Raw genomic sequence first — 27,988 nt, 5'->3', positions numbered from 1 at the left:
TATAAATTTGCTCCAAATGTTGTGAATGAAAGCAATAGGTTGTTGAGATAAGAGAGTAAGGTGCAGGGAGGGCACCTAGTGGGTGATCACAGACAACTAATCTAAGAAGGTGACATTTAGGCGGAGATTTAAAGGATGAGGAGTCAGCCTTCGGAAACGGGGTCACGTTCACCGTAAGTAGCCCGCAGGCTCTCCAGCAGCAAGGTTGGACGTATGGGCAACGAGGCTCCGCCGCCAGCACTAAAGATGGCGGACAGGGGGCGGGGACGGGGAAACGGGGCGTGCCCGCGCCGTGATTGGTCAGTCAGGAGAGGCGTCACGTGGGCTGAGGAGAGCATCCGGGCTCCCGGCAGAGGCGCTGCAGAGGCTCCCGGGAGCGGGCGGCGCGGCGTTAGCGCGGCGAGCGGATAGCGGCGGGCCCTCCCGGGCAGCCAGCGTGGACGGAGCGGCGCGCGTGCCGAGCATGGCGGGCTCCCTGCCTCCCTGCGTGGTGGACTGCGGCACCGGGTAAGAGCTGCGGGCGCCCACCCCGCTCCAGCGCGGCCCCGCTCTAGCCCCGGCGCCGAGCACCTGCCCGCGGCCCGCCCCCTCTCTCACCTGGAGGCGCTCCGCCCGGGGCCCGGGTCTCGGCCTACAGCTGGGCAGGTTCGGGGGGCCGGCCCGTCTCCGCGCCCCGCTCCTCTCCTCCACGCCCGCGAGGACCACGCGCGGAGCTCGCTCCCCTTGATGCGAAGAGGACCGAGGGGAGGAGTCGGGCCGGCTCGCCTCGCCTCCCGCCTCCTCTCTCCGCGCTCGGCCGGGGCCTCCCGGGATGCCAGGTTTCAGGCAGGCGGCTGCAGACCCCGCTGTCGTCACTTGCCTTCTGCCTGTCTGACAGTGCCCCTATCTTTTCACGTTCTTAAAAGGAACCCTCGTTTTGGGTTCCCAGACGCATGCCATTTCTCCTTGCTCATGATTCTCACTTACTTGTGGAGGTTTTTATATTCATCTCCCAAGTTGACACCTTTTTTTGCAGCCTACTCTGCTCTCTTCCAGGAGTGAATGGTTCTCTCGGGCTAAGCTCTTGCTTTAGTTTGCATAGAGTTGCCTTTTCACTTAAAAAAAAAAAAAAAAAAGACTCCATTTTGAAAAACAGAAAGTCTAAATTTGGGAAAGCCTGTTTGTGGTATAGTTTTTATTTCGCATTACTTTTGGGGTGTGATTGCTTCTTTTGATGTTGTTGGGATATGCAAAAGAGACCTTAGGAAATTTCCTGTACTTTCTTTCAGTGGTCCCCGCTTCGCTGGTTTTAGGAAGGTGCTCACCGAATCCGTCTAGCTGGTGGTCTAGAAATTCAAGCTTGCCTGCTTGCAGTGTAGGTGAAGTACCTAATAAAGTAGCCTGGAAGTAAATTTAGCCTCTTAAAGATCTTTCAAGATGGGGTTTTAATCATTTTTTCCACAAAATATTCCATGGTATGTTCGCCTCAGCCTTGATTCTTTTCTGTAGAGAAATGCACGTGGTTTAGTTTCCTTGACAACCTTGTAGGGGTGTCTTCTTTAATTTGCTTCAGTCCGTCTCCTACGGATCGTTCTTTCCTTTTGCTGCTGAAGCCACCGGTGGTGGTTACAGGCTGGAAAAAAACTGCCTCTTTGCTTGTACTAATTTTCCTTTTTGAAATACACATTGTACCAGAAGCTCCCGGGCTCTTTATTTTAGAAGTTGTTTTGCTATCCAAAACCCAAGCCCAAACCAGTATTGACATTAACCCCCCGCCCAGTTGCTGGCTTCCTTATTCAACCCCTCCTCCCAGGAACTGGTGTTCACCCCACACCCACCTGAGGTCTGTTTGTGTCAAGAGTGCAGGAAGCAGGTAAAAGAATTTTTCCTTCTCACATTTGCACGTGAGATTTTTTGTTTTTGTGGTTTTGGTCTTGTAAAACTATTGAAATGCAAAGCATTTCTTGGCAGAAGCAGTAACATGTACCCACAGGATTTGTCATACCTCTTCTAATAGTAAGCTGGGGACCTTACTCATCGCTCTTGCTGTAAACATCTAAAATGTGGTGCTCAGTTTTGACCTTTTGAGGTAGGTGGTATCTCACTTGGAGATGTAGCTTCAGAATCTCTTTGTTTTATGGCCCAGTTATGTTATCGTCTTCAGGCCGTCGTAGGCTTTGGTGTCAGGACTTAGAAACAGTGGCCGGGAATCTTCCCAGTGGGTTTCACATGGACATGTTCTGTTGTGGAAACAACAGTGGTTAATTATAAATTTCCAGTGTCCAGTGTGTGGCCAGATGGAGCAGCGTGGAAGAGCCTAAATTTATTTAAGCTTGTTAGTAGCTCTTATATTTCCCATAGAGCTAAGTGGTTTTTGGATTGACTTTTACCTCAGACTACAATAAAAAGGGGTAAAATGCAGATTAAAAATAACTAGGACCAAGGAAAAGAATGGGCCTGGAGCATCACCCTAAACTGTAGACCAGTGGTGCAGCCGACCGGCCTCACATTTGGCCTTAGTTTTCCTGTCTGACAAAATTATAAGAGGGTCATCATCAGTTATGTAATTCCTGTCATCGGGAAGGAAGAGAAATACCTGTTTCTCAGGTGAAAAAACTTTTCCTAGTACTAAATTCTAACAGAAAAATTCACACTGAATTATACATAGTGGACCTTAACGATTGAGTAGACAGTGTGCCAAACAGTATTTTTTAATTGCAAATTAATTTCATCCTGGGAGCCTGGCCTCCTCTAATGAGCCCTGAGACCAGCTCAGTGAGCACAGGTGAGCCACGATAATGCGGACCACGGCTCTGCCTGCTCCGGAGATGAAGTTTCATTTACTTAAGTGAATTACTAGGCTGCTTAGTGTTCAGAGAATATCCCACAAAAACTAGTGTTACTTCTCTTAACTGAACTTTTCGTATTTTTGAAGATTTTTATATTTTAAACTTACTTTGAAAAATGTCAGATCTGAAAAGCTGCAGTAAGAGTACCGAAAAGCCGGCTGTATATTCTCTATCCAGTTTACCGACTATTAACATTTGCTTTATTGTTCTCTATATACTATACACGTTATTATTTTTCTGAACTGTTTGTAAGTCGCAGACATTGTGCTGTTTTATACCAAGATACGTCAGTGTATCCTTTATGAAAACAAAGACCTTCTCTCATATAGTCACAGACCAGTGATCAAAATCAGAAAATTTAACATTTATGCAGTAGAGTTGTCTACTAAGTCTGGATCCCATGAATGGTCCCATTATGTTTCTGGACGCGCAGCTCTCTGCCCTCATCCGGCACCGTACACTGTGTTTGCCTGTCATCATGTCTTTTTAGTCTCGTTTCACTGGACCAGTTCCTTAGCCTTTTTCTGTCTTTCAGGACAGCGACATTTTTGACAGTCAGTTGTTATGGATCATGTTCCTCAATTTAGGCTTGTCTGGTGTTTCTTTCTGACAGATACAGGGTGTGTGTTTTTGTCAGGAGTACCACAGAAGTGATGTCAAAGCTTCTCAGTGCATCACATCAGAAGGCTTTTCCCCTCCAGCTTTATTGAGGTGTACTTGACACACAACATTGCATAAGTTTAAGGTTACGTCGTGTTGATTTGGTACATTTATATATTGCAAAATGATTATCACATTATGATACTAACACCTCCATCCCGTCACGTAATTACCTTTTTTTTTTTTTTTGTGGGGAGAATATTTAAGATGCACTTGTTTTGGCAACTTTCAAGTATAAAACAGTATTATGAACTACAATCACTGTATTGCCCATTAGCTCCCCAGAACTTACTCATCCCGTCAGAAGGCTGAAGACAGTTGATGACATTCATTTGGATTATTTGGATACGGTGGTGTCGACTAGATTTCTTCATTGTACGGTTACTGTTTTCCCCTTTGTAATTAATGTCATTTGTGGAGAGATATTATGAGATTATGCAAATGCCCTGTTCTTCCTTAAACTTTCAGCCATTAGTTTTAGTATCCATTGGTGGTGATTCTTCTTCTAATGGATTATTACAGTGATGGTTGCAATACTGTGGTTTTTTTAAACTTCAGTATTTTGTACATTTATTAGTTAACATTTTACCATAAGGATGCACTTTTCTGTGGCTCCCATTTATTTATTTATCGTCTGTATGGGTTATTATCTTGTTCAAAGAGTTATTTATGTCATTCTTACTGTATTCAATGGATTATTATTTCTTATTGCCATTATTTGTTTTGATGCTTAAATTGTCCAGCAGAAGCCCATTCAGGCTGTTTCTGGAGTTTTTTAGACATGTCCCCGTCATTTTTTGAGCATTTTGTTATTATCAAAAGACTGCAACGTAGCCAGTGCAGTGCATTTGTCTTTTTGCATTTTTTGCTGGAGCATCTCTGAGATAGGTTTCTAGAAGTGGGATTTCTGGGTCAAAGGGTAATTTTGCTAGACAGTGTCAAATCCCACTCAGTAATGTGTGTCTTCACCAGCAATGTGTGAGAGTGCCTACGGCTTCTTACAGACTCACCAGCAGAGTAATTGCCAAAGTAAAAATTTTTTTTACCGATCTAGAAGGTAGGAAATGATATCTTATTGTCGTTTTAATTTGAATTTCTTATATTATTATGTGGGAAGATGAGCATCTTTTCGTATGGTTAAGAGGCATTTGTGTTTCTGTTTTCTGTCTCTTCGTTTCTCTAGCCAGTTTTTCTGTGGGTTTTTAAGTCTTTTGCTTCTTTATTTTTAGAAGCTCTTTCTGGGTTGGGGTGTGGTGAGGGTCCCACAGACCACCCGCAGGTTCATTGATTTGCTAGGAACAAGCACAGGATGATAGTGGAAAGGTAAAAGTAAGAACAGCCAAGGGAAAAGGCACATGGGGCAGAGTCTGGAGGAAACCAGGAGCAAGCATCCGGAATCCTTTCTCAGTGCCCAGAGTTTTTACTGGGGGCTGGTCATGGCACCTCCTGCCTAGCACAGACCAGAATTCCAGAGTCCCAGAAGGAAGGCAGGTGTTCAGCATAAACTGTATTTGTGTTAATTTTATAATCTGCTACTTTACAAAATGCTCTTACTGTTTGTATGAATTTTTCCCTTGATCTTTTAGGGTTTTCCAGATACAGAATTTTGTCATTGGCAAATAGAGATTGCTTTCCCTTTTCCTTTCTGTTTTTAGGAGCTCTGATTGCCTTTTCTTTTCTTTATTTTGACATACTGCAGTGGCCATTGCCTCCAAATAATGTTAAATAGGAGTGGAGTTAGTGGGCATTATCCTTTTGTTCCTTACTTTAGTGGAATAGTTTCTGGTGTTTCCAAAATAAGTAAGATGCTGGCTTTTGGGCTGCTGTGTGTATGTACATACTTACACACGTATACAAATATATGTTAAGAAAGTTATACAAATATGTTAAGAAAGTATTTGTCAACTGCTATATTTTGGAATGTTATAACATGAATAAGTGTTGCATGTTGTATGATTTCTTTATAATAAATGGAACATGTGGTTTTCTTCCTTAGCCAGTTAATATGGTGGATTTCCTAATATTGAACCACTCTTCCATTCTGTAATAATCCCCACTTGATCGTGCTGCATTATTTTTTGATGTGTAGGTAGATTCTGTTAATATTTTATTTAGATTTTCATGTCAGTATTAGTATGAATTATAGTTTAGTTTTCTGGTGCATTCTTTGGCAGATTTCGGGATCAGTGTTACACTCTCTTCATAAAACAAATTAAGAAGTTTTCTTTCTTTTTCTGTGCTCTGGAATAGTTTAAGTAATTTTGGGATTATCCGAGTTTTAAAGTCCTGGTAGAATTCCCCAGTGAAACTGCCTGAGCTTAGTGCTTTCTTGAGAGGAGAGTCCTGCTGCCCTTTACATTTCTTCTAAGGCTGGTTAGACTTCCTACCTCGAGTGGAATCAATTTTGGTATGTTGTATTTGTCTAAAGAAGAATTCTATTTCATCTAGATTTTTCAAATTTATATATGTACTAGTCTCATGATTTTAAAAAATCTTTGTTTTTATGGCTATTTTTCCCTTTGTTGCTCAAATTTATTTTGTTTTCATCCTTTTTTCTTCATGGCTTACCTAATGATGTGCCTATTTTGTGGATCTTTTTTTTTTTAAAGATAAGCTTTGGGGTTTATTTATTAGTTCTGTTATTTTTCTTTTTCTTTTTCTTTTTTTTTTTTTTTTTTTTTGTGGTACACAGGCCTCTCACTGTTGTGGCCTCTCACTGTTGTGGCCTCTCCCGTTGCGGAGCACAGGCTCCGGACGCGCAGGCTCAGCGGCCATGGCTCACGGGCCCAGCCGCTCCGCGGCATGTGGATCTTCCTGGACCAGGGCACGAACCCATGTCCCCTGCATCGGCAGGCGGACTCTCAACCACTGCGCCACCAGGGAAGCCCTATTTTTCTGTTTTTTGATTTATTTCTACTTTTATTTCTTTCTTCTGCCTTCCTTTTTTTTTTGTTGTTTTTGAGTTGGATATTAAATTCATTTTAATTTTCCCTTTATATTGAAAAAGTATTTAATTTTGGCTGTTATGTCTTTAACTACATGTATTCCTTACGTACAGGGATTTGGGTGTAGTTTCTCATTATCGTTTTCAAGACATTTCTGTATTTTTCTTTTGAATTTCTCTCTTAACTCAATATTTCTATACTAGTATGTTTTAAAAATTTCAGATAAAAGGGCCTTTTTGTTTTTAATTCTAGTTTTATTACATTATGGTCAGAGTGCTGTTTATATTCTGTTCTTTAGACTTCACTGTGTCTAAGATATGGTCAATTCTGTGAATGTTCTGTATGTACTTGGAAAGAGGAATATTCCCTATTGGTATGATAGGAGTTCAGTGTATATCTGTATGAGCTATCTTATTAATGATGTTATTTAGGTCTTCCAGTTTTTTTGTCCACTTACTCTTTAACTGAGAATGGTGTGTTAAGTGATCCTATCACTAGTGTGTTTCTTGTTTATTTCTTCTTGCTTTGTGAAAGTTACTGCTGCCTTATTGAGTGCCTGCGTGTGATTCTGAACTTCACCAGGGGTGATATAGGTGGGTGGGTTGTTGGGAAATCTCCTGGTCTTACGGCCTTTGGCTCTTTCCTCTTGAGCTGGTCATTTTCCCCAGAGGATATACTTCTGATCATCTGCTTGGAGGGTGGGGTCTGGGTGCTTGTGGTGTGTGTGAGAGCTGAGTTGGGGGCAGAGAAGGGCGTGGGAGAGGGCCTCTGAGCCGTCAACGTTTTTCTGTATTCAGTCAGGTAACCCCTTTCTTTTCAGAATGGTTCCCGGACTCGCCCAGGCCAGGTGACTTGGGAGTCCAAAGGCCCTTGGCTTTACACTCTCTAGAGTCTGCTTGTGGGAATGCGGGGGTCAGGGAAGGGTGGTCACCCCGAGGTGTGGGGCGGGAGGGAGCAGTATCACCTCAGCTTCGTGTTTTGGGCCCTTCAGTCCTGGTTCCACAGGTGCCTGTGCAGCTACCCATTCTGGGGCTTTTCAGGATCCGGGGTGTGCTGGGCTGGTTCTCAGCTTTGCCCACTGCTGGATTTTATATACCTCCAAAGCCACTTACTACTGGTCCTCTGCTGTCCAGGGCCAGAATTTTGCTGTTACCTCCTCTTCTTTTCTCCCTATTGTTGTGGTTTATATATCTTAAAAAAATCATTTTGCTTTGGTTTTAGTGGGGCTTTGGGACAGAGTGAAATTAGATCATGTTTAGTCCACCGTTTTACCTTGAAAGTCAGAGTTCACTTGATAATGCGCCAAACCCACAAAGAGGCCACACATCATGATCTTATATTTACTAGCCATAGGGCAAAGAATGCTGCTGTAGAAGAAGAAATGGACAGGTATATAGGGTAATGTAAAATTTACAGATCAAATAGAGAAAAAGAAAAGAAAGGATATTGGATTTAGATAAAATAATTAATAAATTTGAACTTACATGTTCAACTGTGTCCTATAAACAAAGACTACCCTTTTCTGTATGACAGACAATCCAAGAAACGTTTGAAGAACTTGATCATATGTTAATATACAGTGTACAGTGTGGGGAGCGTATATTATTTAGAACTCTATCATTAGGATCCGGGAGCAATTTTAGTTTTATCAAAATCATATTCTGGGGCTTCCCTGGTGGCGCAGTGGCTGAGAGTCCGCCTGCCGATGCAGGGGACACGGGTTCGTGCCCCGGTCCGGGAAGATCCCACATGCCGCGTGGCGGCTAGGCCCGTGAGCCATGGCTGCTGAGCCTGTGCGTCCGGAGCCTGTGCTCCGCAACGGGAGAGGCCACAACAGTGAGAGGCCCGCGTACTGCAAAAAAAAAAAAAAAAAAATCATAGTCTGAGTCAGTGTAGTCACTTTTTTAAAAACTGAAAACATCTTAGGAGGGGGTAGAGCTATTCTGGTTGAAGTTGGGCGTTTGAGACTGGACCTCATAAGAGGTCTCAATCAAAAAAACCTCCCTGCAGGATACAGTTTCAAAAACACTGTTTTAAAATGTGACATTTCCACTTTCAAACATAAATTAATCGAGCTTACATTGTCACCTTCTGCTCTAGACACATGGTTGTAGGCGGGATATATATAAGTATGTTGAGTTGACGGTAGTCAGATTAATCCTCCTCACTGCAGGCAGTTACTGCTGTGGGCAGAGGGGCCTTTAACAAGAGGAGTGAAAGAAGTTTTGCACAAGGACCTTTTAAAATGTTTGGGGCAAATAAGGATATACTTTATTTACAGAAAGAGACATTGGAGGTTACATGAGAATAGGATGGAAGGCGAAATGCGGTAGATGGGTGTAGGAGTGAGAGTGAGACTTTTTATAGGTACCTTTTCAGAGTGTTTGGAAGTTTGAACTATGAGAACATATTTGGTTAACAGGCAGAGTTGTAACTCTTGGTCTTGCTTTATGCAGCTATTGATCTGTTTCCGTATCTTCTGTCTGTCCTGATTTCCGTATGAGAAAAGGTCTCAGGTCAGGGGATGTGTGGAAGGTAGCACTGAGTTTGAGAATATGGCTGGCAGTCTGTAAGCTTAGTTAATGTATTTTTGAGAATGATGCTTGACCCCACCATGCTGGCTGTCCTTTGGGAAGGTGGTGTTCAAATAAACAAACAAAAAATCAAAGCCTTTTAATATAAAAGTTGTTGATCTTAATTCCTTATGTACACATGTTTGGGAAAATCTGATTGATGTGTCTCTTCATGTATCAGGTATATCAGATGTACACAGAACTGGAAGAGAAACGATACAGAATTTTAGTGAAGGGAGAGACTTTCAAGGTAGAAACTGCAAAGGAAATTATTCAGGAAAATAACTGGCAGATTTGATCACCTAAATTGTTGAAACAATTATATATATATATATATATATTTATTTTTTTTTTTTTGTGGTACGCGGGACTCTCACTGTTGTGGCCTCTCCCATTGCGGAGCACAGGCTCCGGACGCGCAGGCTCAGCGGCCATGGCTCACAGGCCTACCCGCCCCGCGGCATGTGGGATCTTCCCGGACCGGGGCATGAACCCGTGTCCCCTGCATCGGCAGGCGGACTCTCAACCACTACGCCACCAGGGAAGCCCCTAAACAATTATATTTCAGAAAATGTATAACTGAAGGTAAACAACAAACTCAGAAAAATTAGTAATATATATGAGCAAGCATTAATATCCTCAGTATGTAAGAGTTTACACAAATTGATAAGATCCAAAAGTCTAGTAGAAAAATTATCAAGGACAATTCATGGAAGAAATACAGATCATGACTACACATCAGATAACATTCAGTAGTAAAATAAAATTATTGACTGTGAGATCCTTTTACTTTCTGAATTAGGAGGTATTTTCCAGAAATGGTAATGTTTAACATTGAAGTAGGGATTGTTATTGCTCACCTTGTACCAATGAAGCAACTAAAATAGGAGGGATTAAAGTCACAGAGCTAGCGCTGTGCTTTGAACCCAGCACTGTGGGCCCCATTAACTCCCTCACAATATGAAAATATACTGTTTTGCAACTATTTTTACTATGAACTTCCCTTTGGGAACTGCTTTTGCTGCATCCCATAGATTGTGTAATATTGTGTTTTTACTGGCATTTTTCTCAAGGTATCTTTTAATTTCCTCTTTGGTTTCATTGTTGACCCATTGGTTTTTTAGCAAAACTGTTTTCAAATTATATCTGTATATGGCCAGTAACATAAGTCTGCTTCATTTTTGTTGGTTGTGTTGCATTTTATTGAATGATTGCAATGTAGTTTATCCTCTGTTTATGGCATTTGAGTGTTTACAGTTTTTTCGTTGTTTTGCTGTTATGATGCTGTACAGAACATTTTTGTGCATATCTTTTCATACATGTAAAAGTGCTTCTGTGGGGTAAATACCTAGAAATGTGCTATTTGGACAGTAGGGTGTATGCATTTAAAACTATTTGGATAATATGGTATATGCATTTATAATGTTGATAGGTAATGTGAAACTTCTCTTTGTAATGACACTTCAGCCTTTTAATAACACCCATGTATAATTTACTACCACCTTCTTCAGTATTGGCCCAGGTTTTGAATGCTTTTGCATTAAATTTATAGGTGAATTTAGTGAGATGTGATGTTTCTTTTAAGACTCTTGACTCCTCCTGTATGAATAAGGTGTGTTTCTGTTTGTCTCCTTGTATATGGAGAGTTCTTCACATCATATGGTTTATTCTCAAGGGTAATATTTTTCTGTGTTGTTGGCATTGTGAATGGGATCTTTTCATCCAGTGTATAGTCTCACTTGTTACTGGTAGGAAAGTTGCTGATTTTCGTCTCTTCATTGAGTAACTGGCCATCTTGCTGAATTCTCTATTGCTTTTAGTTTTTCACTTAATTTCCTTTGATATTCCAGGTCTGTAATTATGATTTACAAATAAATTTTGCCTCCTCTTTCCCAGTACTATTCCTTTTATTTAGTTCTTTGTGATTTGTATTATCTGGTTCTTCCAAAACAATGTTAAATGAGAGTTATGGTGGTGGGTCTCCTTGGCTTCATTCTGTCTTCAATAGGAATGCTTCTAGTTTTTCACTGTCTTTTGGTTTGAGAGATTCCCCCCCCCCCCCCGCCCATTATGTCTTCCTAAGGATTAACTATTTCTGTTTTGAGCCTTTTTTTTTTTCCACTACTAGATTGTTTGCATCACACCCTAATTACATAAATAGTTTGCATTGAAAAGCATTTCCTACATTTTTTTTTTCCATAGAATACTTAAACAGACAGTATTCTAAATAAGACAGACTCGGTACATCTGAGTCCTTTCTTCTGAGCCTCTAGCCAGTATTAAACTTCAACATTACAGGTACATTTTATCTGCTAATGTGGTAGGTGTAGATGGTTTTGTTAGAACGTGAGCGTGAGGATGGGGAGCTTCCCGTTTTAGGGGAGCTCCCGTTTTAGGGGAGCTTCCCTAAAACGCTAATTTTAGCGTTACCTAAAAATTCACAGGTGATCTCGCATGTGGTACAGTTTAGTCAGTGATTCCTGGGCTGGTTGATCGTCAGAACCATGGCAGGGGAGGGGCAGGGGATGTTTAAAATACGGATGCCCAGGCTCCTTCTCTGTGATTCTGGGACAGGCCCTGGGAATGTGTATTTTCAGAAGCTTCCCAGGTGATCTGATCAGTCAGGCTTGGTACATTCTTTCTAGATGCCTACCCAGATGATCTTAAACTCACCTGCCAGATAATGTGGGCCATGCTACCGTGAAAACCTCAATCTGAAATCATGTTTCTAACAGGTGACCATTTTAAAAAAAGTATAATTCTCATCATTTATTGTACGGCTTTCATTTATTTATTTTTACATTACATTTTTCTTTTTTTAAAATTGAAGTATAGTTGATTTACAATGTTGTGTTAGTTTCTGGTGTATGGCAAAGTGATTCAGTTATACATGTATATATTCTTTTTCATTATAGATTATTACAAGATATTGAATATAGTTCTCTGTGCTATACAATAGGACCTTGTTGTTTATCTGTTTTATATATAGTAGTTCGTATTTGCTAATCCCAAGCTCCTAATTTCTGCCTCCCCGCTCTTTCTTTCCCCTTTGGTCATCATAAGTTTGTTTTCTGTGTTTGTGAGTCTAACAGGTGAACATTTCGGGGAACATTTTGAAGACAAGGGCTGTGTTTCCCCTCCTCTCCCTCTCTCAGTGTCCTCATATATGCCTGCTACATAATTTCTAGCTAGTAAACTGGTTGGAATGTTTCTTTGTTTGCATAAATGGTGTCTTGAACACTTTACCTGTTTAAGAGTTGTGTTTTACTTGTTGATTTCTTTTTGGTTGTGTTCTTTGTATAGTTGCACCATTGTAAGATCATCTCTCATGAGGTGTGCCAATCTAGCACTGGGTTGTCCTCCTAGGAGAGAATTTTAGGAGGAACACTTGTTATATTTACAGTGTTCTGTTTAATAGGGTCTTGTTGAAGTTGTATATGAAACTGTATTGATGAAGATTTTGTTAAAATTTAAAATTTGAATGTCTCTTAAAAAATATTGTTACATGTTCCTTACGTTGTGATTATTCAAAGTGAGAAAACCTCAAGTGTATTTGATGCTATATAAAAAATAGCACAGGAAGATTCAAAGACATTAAATTACCATAAAGTGATCTGAGTAATTTGTGCTTTTGCCAGTGGTTTTAATTGTTTCAGTTTTACTAGCAAAGGAAGGGAAGACCTCATAGTTAGTTGTTAGTACCTACAAATATTAATATAGTTTAATGTTAGTTTGCCTCAGTCATGAAGATCATTGTTTGCTGAATGTTACTGCTGCAAGGTACTCATGTGATTCTGTGACAGAAAGCCTCCCTCCTGTGAAGGCTGTGCTGTCTCAGAACATGGTGACTTCAGAATCTGGACACTCTAGCAACTGATGCCAAGTGGCATGTGGTAGTGGCATCATCAGTATGTAGTTGAATTTTAGAGCTGTGGGCCTGAAAAGGGCCCCATGCATTTCTGCAGCCTGACCTTTTGCTGCTGTGGGCCATTGTTTATGATTTCAGGGCACAGAACTTGGGATGGAGTTGAGCCATGGTTGTTGAAGGACACGTGGTACTTTTAGTTTCACTGCTGGTGCAGTTTATCTCCATCACTTCACAAATTAGTTTGTGGTGTTCAGAGTGGGCACGGCAGAAAGACTGAGTAATATGATTTGGGACACAGAATGTCCTTTTTTTAAAAAAAATTTTCAGGGACTTCCCTGGTGGCGCAGTGGTTAAGAATCTGCCTGCCAGCACACGGGGTATGGGTTCGATCCCTGGTCTGGGAAGATCCCACATGCTGCGGAGCAACTAAGCCCGTGCGCCACAACTACTGAGCCTGCACTCTAGAGCCTGCGAGCTACAACTACTGAGCCCATGTGCCACAACTACTGAAGCCCATGCGCCTAGAGCCCGTGCTCCGCGACAAGAGAAGCCACCACAATGAGAAGTCTGTGTACCGCAGCGAAGAGTAGCCCCCGCTTGCTGCAACTAGAGAAAGCCTGCGTGAAGCAACGAAGACCCAACTCAGCCAAAAGTAAATAAATAAATTAATTAAAATTTTTCCCCAAAAATTTAAATTAGGAAATATTTCAAAGATACAGAAAAATAATAGTAAAAAATAACTGAAACATATAGCTAGCACTGTTGTAGTGCTCGTTCTGTTTATCTTTTTGATATATTAACTCACTAATCCTAGGGGTAGGTTGTATTATGATCCTCCTTTTAACAGACGGAGAAACTGAGGTACAGATAGTTACACATTTGGCAAATAACAGAGCTGGGATTTGAACTTTGGCAGCCTGGTGCCAAAGTGCATGGTCACAACCAATGCAATACACTCTGTTGCCTTTCAGAAATACTAAAAGTAATATGACGGACATGAATGATACTTAGCGCCTAATTTTAATAAAGGTTAGCATTTTTCTATACAGTTGACCCTTGAACAACAGTGGGGCTAGGGGCACTGATCCCCCCGCCCCACAGTTGAAAATTCGTGTATAACGTTTGACTCTCTCAAAACAACGACTAATAGCCTACTGTTGACCTTACTGACAACATAAACAGTCGATTAACACACATTTTGTTTTATGTATTATATGCTATATTCTTAAAGTAAGTTAGAGAGAAGAAAATCATAAGAGAAAATACATTTACGGCACTGTACTGTGTTTATTGGTACCACAAGTTTACATCACCTGTTTACAAGATGAATCATCTCTCAGTACCTACATCAGTATGATACAAAACACTGTAGATGTTGTATGTGTTACTAACACTAGACATCAAAAATGGAAAGAAAATGTGAAAAAGGAATTCATATTTATTTACAGTGCATTTCAAGCATTAATAACAAAGAGGCAGCAGTATGATGGAAACCTAGTGTAATTGATACATCTGCTTCTCGGTAGCCCACCTATACACTGATGGATGAATTGTTATAGAATTTTTATGGTAAACAGTATTACAGTCATATTCATAATACAGTTTTGGAAACATTGTTGCATTTTAAACACCACCACTTACCTGTGATGATAGACTGATCTGCAGGCTCTCCAAGTACTGGAGAGAGAGAGAGAGAGAGAGAGAGAGAGAGGGAGGCATACTATAATGTAACTCTATGAAAGCAAAGTAAGAAAATGAACACATTATTAATTTTATTTTATTTTTTCATTTTACTTTTTTATTGAAGTATATAGTTGATTCATTTATTAATTTTATATTATATATCACCTAACCTTGTGCCTGTGTAAGGATAGGCTATCCAGTTCAGTGTAAGTCTTGCACACGATCTTGTACACATATATTTTTGTATATTTGTTGGAAAAAAATCCACACATAAGTGGGCCTGTGCAGTTCAAACGTGTGTTGTTCAGAGGGTCAGTAGTATTAATATTTGGTTCAGGTTTTTTTTTTTTTTTTGAAATAACCCTATTAGACAAAACCAAGTGTGAGAGGTTGTATTAGACAATTGTCTTTGATCTTTTCTTGTCCCATCAAATTGTTTTTCTGACTGTCAGCATCCCTCCCTTTCAAACACTGGTTCCTTCCCCAGCAGTTTGCCAGTGATTGCCTTTTCTTACACCTGGTAAGAACTCTTTCAGCAGATACTTATGGAGTGTCTGCCACAGCCAGGACTGTGCCAGGGTGGAGATAAAATCAAGAAGAAGGACCCTGGGGCTTCCCTGGTGGCGCAGTGGTTGAGAGCCCGCCTGCCGATGCAGGGGACACGGGTTCGTGCCCCGGTCCGGGAAGATCCCACATGCCGCGGAGCGGCTGGGCCTGTGAGCCATGGCTGCTGAGCCTGCGCGTCCGGAGCCTGTGCTCCGCAACGGGAGAGGCCACAACAGTGAGAGGCCCACGTACCGCAAAAAAAAAAAAAAAAAAAAAGAAGGCCCCTGTTCTGGTCATCCTGCAATTTATAATCTAACAGTGTGGGAAGGTGGGCTTCTTTAAGTACGAGGTGGGTGGTGTGGCTGGTGAGCGAAGTGGCCCCTGTTAAAAGCACAGACTTAGGTGCAGTGCAGTGATTCTAGTGATTTCTGGCCTGCTTGTTAGCTTCTCTGGACTTCTTTAGCCTTGGGTCAGTCATTCACTTCGTTTATATTTGTTATTTGGAATTTACTTCCAGAAAAATGGTTCAGTTGAAGATGATCCGGGATTCTTAAAGTTCAGTATATATTGCCTCCCCTGGGCTCTGGGTTGGCTTCAACTCTGCTTTTGGGTCTGGCGAGCCCTGGAGTCGAGGACTTGTGGGTCCACTTGGTTTGTGTGCTTCGGTAGAACTTGGGAGTGCCCTCAGATGGGTCTTGCCTTTTATAAACTCCTTCTTGGGCCTGACGGGTCTCAGGGCCTGGCCTTGCCCAAACTCTTGTGACACCAAGACCTTAGTTCCTTGGAGACTGAGCAGTAAGGCATGATTTAAGTGGCCCTGACTTGCTTTTTTTGTCTCCCTAAACCTTATTTATTTAATGTGTGTTCAAAAATAGTAAAATTAACATACGGTTAAAATACATTTAAAAATCATAAAATTAATTTATTAGAACTTGGAATGTATTAATTACATCAAAAAATTTAGTATCAAGCATCTTGAAATAATTTGTAAAATAGCATGAATTAATAAAGTTGCTTTCAGCACTGCTAGGAAGTGTTTTTATTCCTTGGGAGCATTACTGCAGAATGATGGCTCCTTGTCTCGACCTGACCGCTTGGTACAGAGGGCCTGCTGAGAAGGGGGGTACTCAGGAGTCTTTCCAGGGTCACATTTCCAGCAGATGGTTCCGGGGGGTGGTCCCCACCCCACTTTTTTTTTTTTTTTAATTTAGGAGATAAGCAAATGCTTTTGGAACAGATGGTAGTATTTTGGCATTCATTTTAGTTAAGACTTTTGGAATCCATCATAAAGAGTATCTTGACAGAAGATGGGCTCGTTCTGAAATGAGATGATAGAGAGCTGCTTCTGTCGGATACTCTCAGTACCTGGCAGTAGCTCTTCTAGACATGTGCCATGACACTTTAAGAAAATTATGGAATTCCCTAACCCCCCCCCAAAGTTCATGAAGTTTGGGAAGTAAGTACATTTTTTTGAGAGGCAGCTCTGGAATTAGAGCCTGCATATTTAGATTTGGGTTCTTTTTCTGTTTACTAGCTGTTTGGCTCTGGGCAGCTTAATGAACTTCTCAGGGCCTCAGTTTTCTCATCTGCAAAACAGGGATAATATTTACTTCCTTTGTAGGATTTTTGTAAAGATTAAAAGAATATAAAAGCACCTTAAAATTATTAGGGATACACAAGTGTAATTCATGTGTTAATATATGAATTTTTCCAGTAGAAACAGGCATAATATTTTGTTTTTGTAACTGCTTGCTTATCTGAAATTAGCATTTGATTCTTAGTCATCACGAGGTTGTTTTTTTTTTTTCTTTAATTTCACGGGTGTATTTTCAGTCTTGATATTTTAGGACTTGGAGAGCTTATAATAAAAGACATTAATGGGATATAGAGGAGAGTATTATTATCTAAACATGTGTTGATGACTTTGTGCTTTTAGGTATACCAAGCTTGGCTACGCAGGCAACACTGAGCCACAGTTCATTATTCCTTCATGTAAGTAAAGCTCCACCCTCGGTTTATAAAGGATTGTGTTTCTTATAATTGTTCTAAACATTCTAATTCTGTTTTTCACGGTATATGAATTTACTTGCCGTCTTCTTTTAGATGATTGCTCTGGTTACTGGGGAGTTATTTATGTTGCCATCTGGCTGCTGAGTATTGCTATCGGCCGTAGCTGTCACCTAAACCCTCCCAACTTTCTAGTCCTTTGATTCTCTTCTGATACAGTCCTTTGTCGCAGTCATTGGAGTTTCAGCTTGGGTGGTTGGCAGAGGCCTTCATTCAGTCATACATGTCTCAGCTACTTAAAAGACGTATATGTGGTTCCTTAAGGTTAATTTGTAATTTTAAGTAAGTACAGTTTTATTAACTTAGCACTTTGGTGGACTATCTATTGTATTACACTATTCGCTTTATTGAAAGGTATATATTTTTTTTTTGAAAGGAGAGGCCTGTTTTATTAGGTTCTGAAGTGTTCTGTTTTTGTTTAAATGTTAGTCAGTAGAGCATAATAAGGGAAGAAACGTCCACATTTTGGCCAGAGTGCATCCTGCCCAGTCTTTATTCACAGGAGACCCCAAGGTCAGGTTGGTTGTCCACAGGGTAGAATTCTTCTCTGAAACTGTTTAACTTCCGGGTTATTTTTTGGAGACCGTTTACCAAAGAGGCAGGTATGTCAGTCAAGAGTGGAGTGAAGTTCTGCCTCCTAAATGTAGCCCTTGTAAGATAAGTCACGATCTTAGAAACTGTAAGCTGTCGTGGGCGCAGGGACTTCTGAGCAACAGGCTGTTTGACCCCGGTAGAGCGTGAGTAGCCTCGCAGAGCGACGGGGAAGGAGCTGAGTTCTTAGTATTTGTTCAAGGGAGACCAAAGCCTTTCTGGTGGATACGGGTATTCAGATTGCTAGAAAGTGCGCCCTCATTCCTTGAGAACATTTAACTCACCTCATTCCAGGTCCTTGCTTGCTGGATAACTGATCATGAACTTGATTTTCTAGGTCTAAATACTTGGTTACTATGATGGGGTGTCCTTGACAATAGGCACGCTTTGTCTGCTGGTCCTCATTTTAAATTCATGGTTTGTTGTATTAGTCTGGTAGGGCTGCCATAACAAAATACCGTAGACTGGATGTCTTAACCAACAGACATTAATTTTATCACAGAATAGAAGCTTGAAGTCCAAGATCAAGGTGCCGTCAGGGTTGGTTTCTGGTGAGGCCTCTCTCCTTGGCTTGTGGATGGTGCCTTCTCACTGTGTCCTCACATGGCCTTTTCTTGTGTGTGTGCATGGCTGAGAGAGAGACCTCTGGTATCTCTTCCTCTTCTTATAAGGACCCCAGTCCTGTGGAACTGAGGCTCTACCCTTATGACCTCATTTAACCTGAGAGGTCCCATCTCCAAATACAGTCACATTGCGGGTTAGGGCTTCAACATAGGAATTTTGAGGGGACACAGTTCAGTCCATAACAATTGGCATTCTGTAGGATAGATCAGTCTTCTGTGAATTTTATATTGTGAATGCCAGAGAACTGGATCATTCCATGCTGAATTGGTAAATTGGAATTGGACTTTCTGATTTTTCAAAGCAGATTAGTTTTAACCTTGTGAAGTGCAGCAGCTCTAAGAGGATTACCTTGCACCTCTTGCTTTAATACAGTTGTCGGCAGCATTCAGTTGGCTGCACCACTTCACCGGTCATCATTAACAGAGAGGGGATTGAAGTCAGCTATTAGCAGGATTCCATTCACTGTCAGCAGGCGCGGCAGCTCTCACGTTGGTGCTGAGAACAGCAGTGGTGGAAGCTAGAAAGAAAAAGGTCAAGGAGGCAGGAGTAAAGGAAGAGTTATACCCTTGGCTGAATTTGTTGCAAGAGTTAGAGAAGCCGTGGGGCACAGAAGGGAGTGCGTTGGGACAGGTGGGCAGAGGACCTCGGGTACCTTGGGCAGCAGGCCTGCTGCGCTCTCAGTCCTGGCAACTGAACCCTGTTTGTCGTTACAGAGGCTCTGTTCACAAGGTGAAGTTCAAGATGCAAAGTGGCTTCCAAAGAGAGAAGGGAGCTTGTCTGTACGTGTGTGGCTGTGTGGAGAGTGCCAGGACAGGGCCTTTCTGGTTCTGGTGGGCACAGAGGGGAGGCACCCCCCAGGCAGAGGGTGGTGGGAGAGCAGGCTGGGAACGTGGAGAAGTGCCAGCACTTGTATCTTAAGGAATTGTCATTTTATTTTGCAAATGGGGAACCTTCGCATTGTTTCCCAGGCTCCCTCAGGGACCTTGCCCCAGGCTAGAGAGTCGCCGGGCCCTGTCCTGGTCCACCAGGGCAGCCTTGCCTGTATCTTATTTATTTGAGCTTCTGTGCAGAATTTGCTTGATTGTTTGAAGAAAGGTTTTCTCTACCTATTTTTTTTTTTTCCTTTAAGTTGTTGGAGAAAGTTGAGAGTCATTGAAAAGTTTCAGGCAGACGAGTGTATGTGTGGTGATCACATCCATAGAAAGAGGATGTGGGAGGGGTCAGGAGAAAGTAAGTACATTTTAGACAGTTGATGTTTGAAGAGTTCAGGTGTAAACGTCCTGTAGGCAACTGGGTAAAAGGTTTGATGCTCTGGGGAAAGGTCTAGACAGGAGACAGGGATTGAGCCCAGAGATGCTTTTGTTTCTGAATGTCTTTTAAATCTTTATTTTGGAAAACAAAAGAAAGAAAGAAAGAAAGAAAGATAATATAACAAAGACCCATTTACCTACCACCCAGAATGAACGAATGTTAACACAATTGCATCTTGTAAGTACGTAATACAGGCATACATCCGTGTGAGTGCCAGCCCCCTTTCCTCTCCTCCAGTCCTTCCCCGCTCTCCCTCCTTTGCTGGACATTAGCTGTATTCAGTCCACGCTTCATCCTTTTGTTACAGATGCAGGATACAATGACAGTATGTAGTATTTTGTGAATTTAAACATTTCAAAAATGATAATTATACTATAAATAACTTTCTGCATTGTTTTTTTTTAAATCCTCAATATTTTGTTTTTAAGATGTATCAGTGTTGCTATATACGGATCTGGATCAAAAATCTAATACATGAATCTACATTTGGGCATTTTCCAGTTTTTTCTCTGTTGTACAAAATGATACAGTAAGTATCTTCTTAGCCACATGTGCTAGTTTCCCAAGAGAAAACATGAGAAATGGGGTTGTTTCATCACTCAGGTATGCACCTCTTCAGCCTTGTCAGATATTGCCAAACGGCTTTTCCAAGCGCCTGGACTGATTTAAATGCCCATCAGTAGTGGATGGGAGTTTCTGATTCTGCACATCCTTGACGACAGTTGATCTTATTTGACTTAAATTTTTGCCAGTCTAATGAATGTAAAATGATGTCTTATTTTATAAGTCTGCATTTCTCTGATTACTAGGAAGGTTGAGCACCTTTCATTGTCTGTGTATTTGCCCATTTTTCTGTTGCATTTTTTTTGTCTTTTTTATGGAGTTACAGAAACTCTGTGTATACTTTGAATACTAATGTCTTGTAAATATCCTCTTCTATTTTATTTATTTATTTATAATTAATTAATTTATTGTTGGCTGTGTTGGGTCTTCGTTGCTGTGCGTGGGCTTTCTCTAGTTGTGGCGAGCGGGGGCTACTCTTCGTTGCGGTGCGCGGGCTTCTCATTGCAGTGGCTTCTCTTGTTACGGAGCACAGGCTCTAGGTGTGCAGGCTTCAGTCGTTGTGGCACGTGGGCTCGGTAGTTGTGTCTCTGGGCTGTAGAACGCTGGCTCAGTAGTTGTGATGCACGGGCTTAGCTGCTCCGCGGCATGTGGGATCTTCCCGGACCAGGGCTCAAACCTGTGTCCCCTGCATTGGCAGGGGCATTCTTAACAACTGCGCCACCAGGGAAGTCCCTCTTCTCCTATTTTAAGATGTCTTTAAAATTATTTTTTAATCCCAGAAGTTTAAAAGTTTCATGTAGTTCAGTTTTGCAGTCTTACCTTTTTTATAATTTGTTTCTATTAAAAAAATGCATTTATAGTCTGAAGTCATAAAGACTGTCTGAATATTCTTCTAAGAAAAAAAGTTTTTTTTTTATGGTGTGGGAGAGAGAGTTAATTTAATTGTTTTCCAAATGGAAGGCCAGTTGCCCCAGCACCACTTATTGGAGGGTGCCTCTTCAATCATATTGAGGCACTGTATATGGTTGGGAATATTTATGGTGTTTTTCTGTTGCAAATTCATACTGTATTAAATACTATTACTTAGGCATGTCTCTTTATATCCGGTAGGTCTGGTTCCTTCTCCTTTTTCTTTTTCAGAGTATCTTTGGCTATTCTTAGGCCCTTACTCTTTATCATAAATTTTAGAATCAGTTTAAGGTCAGTGAAAAATTATGATGGGATTTTGATTAGAGACACATTGAATTTGTAGATTAATTTGGGAAAAACTTGATATCTTGGGGCTTCCATGATGGTCCAGTGGGTAAGACTCCACACTCCCAATGCAGGGTGCCTGAGTTCGATCCCTGGTCAGGGAACTAGATCCCGCATGCATGCAGCAACTAAAGATCCTGCATGCCGCAACGAAGATCCCGCATGCTGCAACGAAGACACGGCGCAGCCTAAATAAATAAATATTTTAAAAAATTTGATATCTTTATGAATTGAATTTTTCTATCCAGGAATATGGTATATATGTTTTATTGTTTATTCATGTTTCTTATGTTTTTCAGTAATGTTTTTCAGTATTCTTTAAAAAGCTCATACATACCTTTTGCCATATTTATTTTTAGGTACCTTTATGGTTTTTTGCTGTTGTGAATTTTTTTTAAATTAAATTTTCTAATTGTCGCCACCATAGTAGGAATGCTGCTGAATTTTTAAAGTTGTTTTTGAATCCAACAGTCCTGCTGCCCTGTCTTATTTGTTCGAATAGCTTGCAGGTTCTCTTAAGTTTTCTATGCAAGCTATTGTATTAACTGCAAATAATGGTTATTTTGTCTCTTCCAACCCCAATACTTCATATTTTTTTCCTTGATCCTGCTGCACTGGCTAGAACTTCTATCAGTGACTAGAACTGGGATAGCTGGTGCTTTTGTCTTTCTGATTTTAAAAAGAATGATTTTACTGTTTCACTAGTGATTGCTGTAGGTTTTTGTGGAAATGCTTTTTCAGGTTAATACAGTGCCCTTGTATCCCTAGTTTACTAAGAGGTTTTTAAAATTTTTAAAAAAATTATGAATAGATGTTGACATTTAAGGCTTTTTGTGTATCTCTTGAGATGATTATGTGGTTTTGACATTTAGGCTCCAAATATGAATTACATTGGTATATTTTTCAAATGTTGAACAGTCTTATTTTATTCTTGAGATAAAGCCTACTTGGTTATGAAATATCAAGTACATGCTCAATTGTATTTGCAAATTATTATTTGGGATTTTTCTATCAATGTTCAAAAGTGAGATTAGTCTATAATTTTCTTTATTTTGTACCGGTTTTGTTTGGTTTGTACATCAAAATTATACCGGCTTTATGAAATGAGGTTGTTAGCTTTCTTTTTTGTTCTTTGGAATAGTTTATATAAGTTAGGAATTATTGTTTGAAGGTTTAGTAAAATGTTTGACATTCTTCTGAGAAATATACTGGATATTTTTATTTTAAAAATTACTGTTGTTGGGATTTCCCTAGTGGTCCAGTGGCTAAGGCTCTGCTCTCCCAATGCAGGGGGCCCGGGTTTGATCCTTGGTCAGGGAACTAGATCCCACATGCCGCAACTCAGAGTTTGCATGCTGCAACTAAAGTTCCCATATGCTGCAACTAAAAGATCCCGCATGCCACATCTAAAGATCCCGCATGCCGCAACGAAGATCCCACATGCAGCAACAAAGATCCTGTGTGCCGCAACTAAGACCTGGCACAGCCAAACAAACAAATAAACAAACAAATAAATAAATGTTAAAAAATAATTACTGTTGTCTGTCAACTGCTGTAGCAAGTGTTCTTGAGATATAGAATTTTTATCTAAATCTTTAGGTGTATTCTTCCTTAGATATACTCTCCCTGATAATCTTCCTTAGATTGCCTTCCGATGACTTTTTAGCACTTGGAGAATAGCCTGTGTCTTCTGGTTATACACATTCTATACCCATATATATATTTTTTTGATCTGCAGAACTTTTACATTGTTCTTTAAGTTTAATCTTCTTAGTTTTGATTCATCATTATAGCTAACTGAGGTGCTTTATTTTTTAATTTGTTTAAATAATTTACAAGCTCATACATACCTTACAACTATATTTTATTTGTGTTTAAAATATTTATTTTGAAATATAGAGTCACAGGAAGTTGTAAAGAGAGTTTAGAGAGGTTCTGTGTACCCTTTTTCCTGTTCCCTCCAAAGGTTACATCTTACACAATCATAGTACAATATCAAAACCAGGAGTTTGACATTGGAACAGTGTAAGTGCAGTTCTCTGTCATTTTATCCCATGTGTAGATGCCTGTAACCACCACTGCAGTCAGGATATAGAACTATTTCATCACCACAAAGATGTTGTGTTATTTCTTTATAATTACACGTATTATTATTTTATAATTACACGTGTTATTTCCCATGTTATTTCTTTATAATTACACGTATATCCCTCCCCTCCACCGTCCTTGCCCACTGACCACCACTAATCTGTTTCCGTCTCCATAATTTTGCTGTTTAGAGGATGTTATAGAGATGGAGTAATACAGTATATGTGTCCTTTTGAGATTAGCTTGCTCATTTGGCATAAAGCCCTTGGGTGCCATCCAGGTTGTTGCATGTATCAGTAGATTGTCCCTTTTTATTGCTGAGTGGTATTATTCCAGTGTGTGGATGTGTACCACAGATGTTTAAACATTCTTCTTTTGAGGGGCATCTTGGTTATTTCCAGGTTTTAGCTATTACAAATATAGCTGCTATGAACAGTTGTGTACAGGTCTTTGTGTGGACATAATTTTTCATTTCTCTGGATAAATCCTGTGCATAGCACAAGTTGTATGGCACGTTTGTGTTTAGTGTTTTTCAGTAACTACCAGAGTGCTTTCCACAGTGGCTGTGTCATTTTGCACTCCCACCAGCTATGTATGAGAGAGCCAGCTTCACCTTGACAGCGTTTGCCATTGTCACTGGTTTACTTCATCTGTTCCAGTAAGTATGCAGTGATGTCTCATTCTCCTCCTTATTTTCGCTTCCCTAACGGCCAGTGATGGCAAACATCTTTTTATGTGCTTATATGCCATCTGAATATCATCTTTGAAATGTCTCTTCGTGTCTTTTGCTCATTTTTTAATAGTGTTGTTTGTATTTTTACTGTTAAGTTTTCAGGGTTCTTTGTATATACTAGATATGAGTCGTTTGTCAGATATGTGGTTTGCAAGTAATTTCTCCCATCATTTAGCTTGTCTTTTCATCCTCTTCACAGGGTCTTTTGCAGAGCAAAAGTTTTAACTTTTGATGAATCAGCTTTTTGATTCATTGATTTTCCTCTATTTTTCTGTTTCAAATTTCATTAATTTCTGCTCTTTATTTCCTTCCATCTTCTTGCTTTGGGTTTATTTTACTCTTCTCGGTTCTTAAGGTGGGAACTTAGATTTTGATTTGAGACTTCTTCTTTTTTCTAATGTAAGCATGTAGTGTTAAAAATTTCCTTCTTAGCACTGCTTTAGCTGTGTCCCACACATTTTAATATTTTGTATTTTAATTTTCATTCTGTTCATGCAGTTTTTAGTTTCCCTGAGACTTCCTCTTTGATGCATAGATTATTCAGAACTATGTTGTTTAGTTTCCAAGTATTTGGGGGATTTTCTCATTATCTTTCTGTTATTGATTTCTGAGTTAATTCCATTGTAGTCAGAAAGCACACTTTTATGGTTTTAATTCTTTTAAACTTGTTGAGGTTCGTTTTATGGTCCAGTATTAGATTTATTTTGGTCCCATGTGCACTTGAAAACAATGTGTGTTCTGCTCTTGTTGGGTGGAATGTTCTCTTCATGTCGGTTGGATCCTGTAGGTTGATGGTGTTGAGTTCTTCTGTATCCTTGCTGATTTTCTCTCTACTTGTTCCATCACTAGTTGAGAGAGAGGTAGAGTCTATATCTATAATTGTGGACTTGTCTTTTTCTCCTTTGAGTTTTTGTTTCATATTTTGCAGCATTCTTTGGTACATACACATTTAGGAGTGCTCTGTCTTGACAGATTGACTATTGCTCTTTAATGTCCCTTTCTATCAGTGGCAATTTTCTTTGCTGTAAAGTGTACGTTTTCTGATAGCAGTATGGCCACTCATACTTTTTTTGATTAATATTTTTGTGGAGTATCTTTTTCCATCTTTCTAGTTTTAACCTACATACAGGCATACCTTGGAGATGTTGTGGGTTTGGTTCTAGACCACTGCAATAAAGTGAATATCACAATAAAGCGAGTTACACGAAATTTTGGTTTCCCAGTCGATTTTAAAGTTATGTTTACACTGTACTGCCATCTGTTAAGTGTGCAATAGCATATGTCTAAAAAAACAGTGTATGTACCTTAATTAAAAAACACTGCTAAAAAATGCTAACAATCATCTGAGCCTTCAGCAAGTCATAGTAGTAACATCAAAGATCACTGATCACAGATCCCCTTAACAAATATAATAATGATGAAAAAGTTTGAAATATAGTGAGAATTACCAAAATATGGCACAGAGACATGAAGTGGGCAAATGCTGTTGGAAAAGTGGCACCAGTAGACGTGCTCGGCTCAGGGTTGCCAGAAACCTTCAATTTGTAAAAAAAGACTAAATAAAAGCAAAACACAGTAAAACCAGGTGTGCCCGTATATTGTTATATTTGAAGAGAGTTTCTCGTAGACAATGTAGAGTTCAGTCATGTTTTTTTAATCCACTCTACCAATATCTGTCTTTTAACTGGTGTGTTTAGACTGTTCCATTTATTGTGATTATTGATTAGTTCTTTTTCTGTTTGTTCTTTCTGTTTTTCATTTCTTTGTTTTGTTTTACCTAACTTCCTGTGGATTACTTGAGTATGTTTTAGAATTTCATTTTGAGTTACCTGTGGTGTCTTATTTATTTATTTATTTATTATTTAGGTTGAGCTGGGTCTTAGCTGTGGCACGCAGGATCTTTGTTGTGGCATACAGGCTTTTAGTTGCAGCACGTGGGAATCTAGTTCCCTGACCAGGGATCGAACCCAGGCCCCCTGCATTGGGAGTGCAGAGTCCCAACCACCGGCCCACCAGGGAAGTCCCATATCTGGTGTTTTGAGTGCTTCTCTCTGTGTAGCTTTTTAAGTGGCTGGTCTAGTTATTATCTTATATGTACATAGCTTTTCTTAGTCTGTGGTGTCGGCATTTACCAGTCTCAGTGACATGTAGAAACCTTATCTCCCTTTATGTCCCTTTACCCTCCTCCCTTTCTGTTTTAATTGAGGTTATACGTTGAGAAGCACATTAGCATTATAATTTTTGCTTTAACTGCCAAACATAATTTAGCAAACACAAGAGGAGAAGGAAAGTAAGTGTAATTTCCATATTTTTGCTCTTGTTCTTCCTTCCTTCCTGATGTTCCAGGATTCCTTCTTTTATCATTTCCTCTCTGTTTAGAGAACTTTCTTTAGCCAGTCTTTTAGAGTAGATATGTTGGTGACAAATTCTGTTAGTTTTTGTTCATCTGAGAATGTCTAGATTTGCTCCTCATTTTTGAAGGAAATTTTGCTGAATATAGGATTCTGAGTGGGCAGTTCTCGCAACACTTGAAAATATGCAACTTCCTTTTGGGCTACCTGATTTCTGATGAGAAATTTGCTGGAGGCATTCAGAATTTTTTCTTTGCTCTTTAGTTTTTGGATTTTTTTTTGGGTTTATCCTCTTTAGAGTTTATTCAACCTTAAATTTATAGGTTTATTTTATTTTTTTTGCCAAATTTGCCAAATTTTTTTTTTTTTCTCACCACGCAGCTTGCAGGATCTTAGTTCCCCAACCAGGGATCGAACCCAGGTCCCCTGCAGTGGAAGCGCAGAGTACTAACCACTGGCCCACCAGGGAATTCCCAAATTTGACAAATTTTTAACCGTAATTTCTTTGGATGATTTTCCAGCCCTACCTCCTTCCTCCTCTCATCTGGGACTCGGAATACATGAATATTAGATGTGCTGTTGTCCAGCCCACGTGTCCCTGAAGCCCTGTTCATTCGTTTTTCAGTCTGTTTTCTCTTTGTCGTTCAGGTTGGGTTATTTCTGTTGCTGTCTTCAAGTTCATTGACTTTCCCCTGTCGTTTTCTGCTGCTGAGCTCATCCATTGACATTTTAATTTCAGGTATTGTGTTTTCTGGTTCTAAAATTTCTGTGGGTTTTGTCTTTATATCTTTTATCTTTGCTGTGACTTTGTGTTCCTTTGCTGACTTCCTTTTATTTTTCATTTGTTTCAGGTGCATTTGTAGTTGCTCATTGAAGCATTTTATGATGGCTCCTAAAGTCTTGTTTGGTAATTCTATTATCTGTGTCATCTCAGTGTTGGTATCTATTGATCATCTTTTCTCATTTCACTTGAGATATTCCTGGTTCTTGCTATGGTGAGAGTTTTTTTTTTTCTATTGAAACTTGGACATTTTGGGTATTATATTATGAGATTCCAGATCTTATTTAAATCTTATGCTTTGGCAAGTCATTTCTGATATCGCTCCAGCAGGGGAAGGGGGATACCCTTTGTTAATGCCAGTTTGGGGCTGAAGTTCAGGTTTTCCTCTTGGCCTTTGTTGACACTCATTTGGGGAGGGGCTCCATGTTGCTGCTGAGTGTGGGCGGGGGATCAGACCCCTGACTAGGCCTCTGCAGGTACCATCCGCCGGAAGGGTGAGGGGTGGAAGTGCTGACTTTCCA

The 27,988-nt window shown here is 40.2% G+C and overlaps 1 protein-coding gene across 40 annotated transcripts in view; it reads left to right on the top strand.

Annotated features, from left to right (window-relative positions):
• The first annotated feature begins 337 nt into the window (after positions 1 to 337).
• Positions 338 to 27,988, top strand: part of LOC111176411 (actin related protein 3B) — a 289,879-nt gene continuing 262,228 nt past the window's right edge. For 14 of the 40 annotated variants that reach the window (XR_016394226.1, XR_016394225.1, XR_016394227.1 and 11 more), the window contains exons 1-3: positions 342 to 13,526; positions 17,040 to 17,095; positions 27,335 to 27,425. Coding sequence is in view for 17 of the 40 variants with exons in the window: in XM_089917145.1 (XP_089773271.1) it covers positions 13,433 to 13,526; positions 17,040 to 17,095; positions 27,335 to 27,425 (241 nt within the window). In the remaining 23 variants the exon portion in view is untranslated. The other 26 variants (XR_016394230.1, XR_016394234.1, XM_089917152.1 and 23 more) reach the window with 17 other exon arrangements.

This window comes from Delphinapterus leucas, chromosome 9 (assembly GCF_059928025.1).
Source record: "Delphinapterus leucas isolate spDelLeu-1000000601 "Yukka" chromosome 9, BTC_Dleu_Yukka2, whole genome shotgun sequence".
Lineage (NCBI taxonomy): Eukaryota > Metazoa > Chordata > Mammalia > Artiodactyla > Monodontidae > Delphinapterus > Delphinapterus leucas.
This window is presented reverse-complemented; position numbering and strand designations above follow the sequence as displayed.